Raw genomic sequence first — 5,718 nt, 5'->3', positions numbered from 1 at the left:
GATCATATGGCGCAAAACAAAAGGTAAAACAAATGTTTTGTCAAATATTACCCTGAGAGAGCGAGCAAGAGAGAGTGTTTCATTTACACAGCAAAAAAGCCATTCTAGCTCCATGTTTTTATATCCCACACAATCTTTTTTCCTTTGTAACTTTTGGAAAATGTAACTTTCCTACCCAAACGATGTCTCTGTATGTAGCCTAAGCTACTTGATCTGTTGTTTGCGCAACACAATCAGTTTTTTTTTTTAAGCGACAGGGTGTCTAGACACCCACGTGACGGGGCGCGCCAATGCGCACTGGAGACACAGAGCTCAGAGAGTTAGAAAGAAAGAGAGAGAGAGCAAGAGAAGGCAAGGGCACTTAAACTATTCGCGTCATTCGCTGACGTTTTCTGAAGATCTCATCAGTTCTTTGTCGCCACTCAAATCGCTTTATTCCTCAGACTACGGAAACTTCATTCAATAAGTGGCTGGATTAATTTATAAAGGGATATTTCGACATATAATTCTGGTAAAACGGACCGTAGCCGAGGGCTCTGTGCAACTGCTCTACTAAGGCAGATTTCTGTCTGGCACTAAAGCGGCTCCAGTTTTGGATTTGCTACCTAGTTTTGGATCTGTTTAGGGGATCCTTTCGTCCTCTCGTAACGTCTAAATCTATATTGAAGATCACATCATGTGCAGACGGACATGATATTTAGAAGATAAGGGATAAAACGTAGACAACAGCGTTTGTTAAAGCCTTTTTGCATTCGGATCAAGGATTGTGTGGATATTTTTTTTTTTTCTCTAAAGAAAACGGGACAGCTTCGTTTTTTCCCTCATGAATATATAGCCTAATTCTAGGATTTAACTAGGCTATTTACTGCCTCCAAATTCCACAGAAACCCAACTCATAACCATAAGCGTAAAATATAATATGTTACAATGTTTATCTTTCTACATAGGCTACTGAAGGAACGGAACGAATGTAGCATTTAATGTTCACTGTAGTACAACGTTTTAACATTTTCTCTATGCTGCTATATTATATATGTATTCTATATGCTCAACATTCTTACATTGACAAAGGTTTATATTTCGATATAGCTACATATTAGTCGGACCATTATAGGTTTATAATTCCGTTAAGGTGATGGTTCATTTATCCTTACAGGGAAGGTTACTATCACGACAGGAGCCTTGATTTTTTGTTGTTGCGGGTTTTTATTTTATTTATTTTTATTTTTTATTATTAAAGACTGGCGTATGCTACAGATTTTCTTTGCTTCTCAAACTCCCAGTTTCTCCATAATATTATCTCAGGCTGCTTGTCGTTGCCTGTACACGGATCCCGGAATCTTCATGATTTGCGTACATCATGCTCGTTTTTTAGCCGGGAAACCCTATTTTCGTCCCGCATGTTTAGGACCAAACGAACGGGGCTCGTCCGGCGACTCTGGAGGAGCCGTGCGCCCGTCGAGGGCGACGGGGAGGCGGATACACGAACGCATGGATCCGGGGGTTGCTGTATGGGTAAATCGACGAAGGTTGCTGGAAAAACTAGCACCGGAACGGAGGCTGAATTGAAAGCCTTGATCAACTCGATACTGAAACAAATAAAAGAGAAACAATTAGAGGGGCTCTTGCAAGCGGTCGAGTCAAAGGGGGGTGCGCGGAGCCCCTGCCTGCTCCTACCCAGCAAAGTGGACACCAAACTGGATCAGCAGTCTTATTCCCTACCCTTGCTGCTCTACAAAGTGTTTCGGTGGCCGGACCTCATGGATTGCTCGGAATTAAAAAGGCTATCTTGCTGTGAATCCTATGGGGAAATTAACCCAGAACTCGTTTGCTGCAATCCGCACCACATGAGTAGGCTTTGTGAACTCGGTAAGTTATTTATTGTTCACCCAAAAATTATAACGTGACAAAATATTTCAAAATCTGTTATTGCAAATCATAGACCAGACCTAGACTATAATTGTTACACTATTTAATATTGTGTGTGGGTAAATTGATTGGCATGTAACTTTGCCAGACACAATTACCGGTTGTGTCTATTGCAACACTATAGGTCAGACTTGGTTGGTGTGACGTTTTAGCAGCACAACTATTAGCATAATCACTATTTCCTTATTAAGGTTAGATGTGTTATTCTTCTATCTGGGAAATGATCCAACATTTACTTTGAATGGCCTCTCACAAATCATTCCGAACAAATATCAAAGCAGTTGTAATTATGTCATAGCCGTATTATTATAGTAAGCGGTAGGCCTATTTTATATTATTGGTTATTATTTATTTATAGATTTGTTTGCTTTTATAAAAATAGAAAAGCTTAGCTTAGAAATAATTAAAATAGGCCTAGGCCTAGATGTTCATATTCTATGATATTAAATGAAAGGCCTACACATGTTAAATGTATTTTCCTCAGTTCGCCCATTGTCTAATAAAAAAGCCAACGTGTTTTTTTTTTAGTTGAAAGTACATTTATTTGATTGAACTTGATCATCTTTTCATGTAAGGCTACTTGTAATAACAAAGAAGATACACAATGTTCAACTATATTTTAAATGTCCTATCCTTGACCTCCATGTATCTTGTTGTATTTGACAGTCAGTCTGGACCAAGTTAGTTTGCTTGCAGCCAGGCAGCGATTCCGATTGGAGTGTCCTGTTCTGTTCTGTCGTGAGCAAAGAGGCCCGTATCTCCCACAGCCTGAGTCGGAGCCTAGTCAGATAACCGCCTAGAGCCAGGCGCCAGGCGCCCCTTGTTTATCTCTTCGCCAGATATCAAGGCAATCGCCGCATGGCTGCCTCGCTGCCTGCCCTGCCTCCAACCCCCACTGATAATACAAACAGTTTTCCAAAAAGAATGCCAACTGTTATCATAAGTTTCATCTTCCCCCGGACGCTTTTTCTCATGCTCTGTTGTGCGCTGTTTTTTCTCTCTCTCTCTTCTGTCTATTTCTTTATTTATTTTCATTTCAGAGTCCCCCCCTCCTCCTTATTCCCGATATCCAATGGACTTTCTTAAACCACCCGGTGAGTTTTATTATTACTTTTTAAAAAGTAGTTTTTCTCTTGAATTTACATATGTTGAGGTTTTTGGTGTTTGTATTTTTTTCAGCATATGATTTTCCACAGTCATACACATAAAATCCATACAAGTTAAAATATATATATATTTTTATAGTTATTTACCATTTGTGAAAAATATAACTGTATATTATAAAATTTATAACAACGTTATTACAACAAAGTTTTTATCAACGTTATTACAACAACATTACACTTTTGCCTGGTAATTTGTAAACGCTTCTGTGAGGATACGGAAATGTTCTGTTTGATTTATGGCGCTAGTTGGGCTGAGAGAGGGCTGTCTGCCCACCAGAGCCATGCCACCCTTTAATAGAATGGCAGGTAGCCAAGGCCAGGGCCCATTCCAGGCTGGCACCAGCTCTCTAGTGGTTGTCTGTCTGCACAAACTTTTGGCTGGAGGGGGTGACCTAGCAGGACAGATAAACAGTATTGGCACCAGAGGAGAGAGAGGGGAGACACACACACAGGGAGGTAACAGATACACACACATGCAGGACACACGTATGCAAGGGCCACTGTGTGATTGTGTGTGTGTGTGTGTGTGTGTGTGTGTGTGTGTGTGTGTGTGTGAGTGTGTGTGTGTGTGTGTGTGTGTGTGTGTGTGTGTGTGTGTGAGTGTGAGTGTGTGTGTGTGTGTGTGTGTGTGTGTGTGTGTGAGTGTGTGTGTGTGTGTGTGTGTGAGTGTGTGTGTGTGTGTGTGTGTGTGTGTGTGAGTGTGTGTGTGTGTGTGTGTGTGAGGGGTGGTGCTGTCTGCAGGGAGGGGAGAGAGCTTATTGGGAAATGTGGCTCACAAACACAAGGGGAAAAGCAGAAAGATTTCTGGAGCCATGTTTTATCTGTTGAATTAATCTGACTGTAGATTATGGCTGAGGGTTTGGGAGTGTCACACTGCTATGTGTGTGTGTCCATGCAGGCCTGTCATTAGGTCTGTGAGCCATTTTAGAAGGAAGTCTGTTATCTCAAATATATATATAGCAGTATTTGTCTGCCAAAAAGGGAAGTTGGAAGATTAAAATGCTGTGTTTGCTGCTGTAGGCTATGATGAGTCTCATCCATGCCTCTTATGGAATTGATTCTTATGATTCTTAGTCTCTACTATGGGCAGATAGATTTCATGTGTATGTTAAACATTAGATACATATGATACATGTTGATCATCATTGAATAGATACAGAATGAAGAGAAGAGGTGAAATTAAGCGAGGACCGGTTTCTGTAGTTAGTTGAAGTGTTTCGATGGCGGCTGTGAGTCACTCCTTTATGAATCAGACAGTTTTGGGGTTTCCTGCATGACTCCGATCAGACCGCACAGAGAGAACGTCCCTGGGACGTCACAAATACCACCCTATTTCCTATATAGTACACTACTTTTGACTTTGCCTTTTTCAAAAAATAATGAACTATATAGGGAATAGGGTGGAATTTGGGACAGGCCCAACGTCCCAGGGACTTCACCGCTGGGTCTAGACTCTGGACTGGGTCTAGGCTCTGGACTGGGTCTAGGCTCTGGACTGGGTCTAGGCTCTGGACTGGGTCTAGGGTCAGGACTGGGTCTAGGGTCAGGACTGGGTCTAGGCTCTGGACTGGGTCTAGGCTCAGGACTGGGTCTAGGGTCAGGACTGGGTCTAGGCTCTGGACTGGGTCTGGGCTCTGGACTGGGTCTAGGCTCAGGACTGGGTCAGGACTGGGTCTAGGCTCTGGACTGGGTCTGGGCTCTGGACTGGGTCTAGGGTCAGGACTGGGTCTAGGCTCTGGACTGGGTCTAGGCTCTGGACTGGGTCTAGGCTCAGGACTGGGTCTAGGGTCAGGACTGGGTCTAGGCTCTGGACTGGGTCTGGGCTCTGGACTGGGTCTAGGCTCTGGACTGGGTCTGGGCTCTGGACTGGGTCAGGACTGGGTCTAGGGTCAGGACTGGGTCAGGACTGGGTCTAGGCTCTGGACTGGGTCTGGGGTCAGGACTGGATCTAGGCTCTGGACTGGGTCTGGGCTCTGGACTAGGTCTAGGCTCAGGACTGGGTCTAGGCTCTGGACTGGGTCTAGGCTCAGGACTGGGTCTAGGCTCTGGACTGGGTCTGGACTGGGTCTGGGCTCTGGACTGGGTCTAGCTGGGTAGGAAGACATGGTTATGGAGCTTCCTGTGAGGCTTCACAAATGTCTACTACACTTCCTCTGGTCTTTTTGGAGTGCTGCTTCCACTGATCTGAACGAATGAGTCAAGTCCCAGCACACACACACACACACACACACACACACACACACACACACACACACACACACACACACACACACACACACACACACACACACACACTAGTCTCTCCTCTGGTTGTGGTGAGGAGGAAAGAAGACAGAGAGAGGGAGGAAGACTGAAAGAGAGAGGGAGGAAGCCCGTGGCAGATTGTTCCCCTACAGCAGAGAAGGAGAAAGTATCTTTCATTGAACAGAGGGAAAGAAATGAGAGGAAGTCATGTGCAGCTGTGATTCTTGGAGGGTTCAGTCTACGTTAAGACAATAGAGACTAGAGAGAGGACAGATATTAATAGGACAATGGAGTGGAGTGTGGCTGGGCTGCAGAGAGAGATTGGTTCACACACACATGAACAAGCAGACAGACACATACACACACATGCACACGCACG

The 5,718-nt window shown here is 44.1% G+C and overlaps 1 protein-coding gene across 1 annotated transcript in view; it reads left to right on the top strand.

Moving 5' to 3' along the window:
* Positions 1-341: 341 nt before the first annotated feature.
* The window catches only part of LOC311135808 (mothers against decapentaplegic homolog 7-like), a gene marked incomplete at its 3' end in the record, with an annotated part of 5,843 nt that continues 466 nt past the window's right edge, over positions 342-5,718 (top strand). Inside the window, exons 1-2 of the mRNA XM_084169849.1 lie at positions 342-1,869; positions 2,970-3,082. Of these exons, the coding sequence (XP_084025975.1) occupies positions 1,401-1,869; positions 2,970-3,082 (582 nt within the window). The 5' untranslated portion in view covers positions 342-1,400. The remainder of the gene's footprint in view (positions 1,870-2,969; positions 3,083-5,718) is intronic.

This window comes from Coregonus lavaretus (assembly GCF_964263955.1).
Source record: "Coregonus lavaretus genome assembly, chromosome: 10".
Taxonomy (NCBI): domain Eukaryota; kingdom Metazoa; phylum Chordata; class Actinopteri; order Salmoniformes; family Salmonidae; genus Coregonus; species Coregonus lavaretus.
Note: the sequence above shows the minus strand (reverse complement) of the source record. Positions and strands in the feature narration are given on the sequence as shown.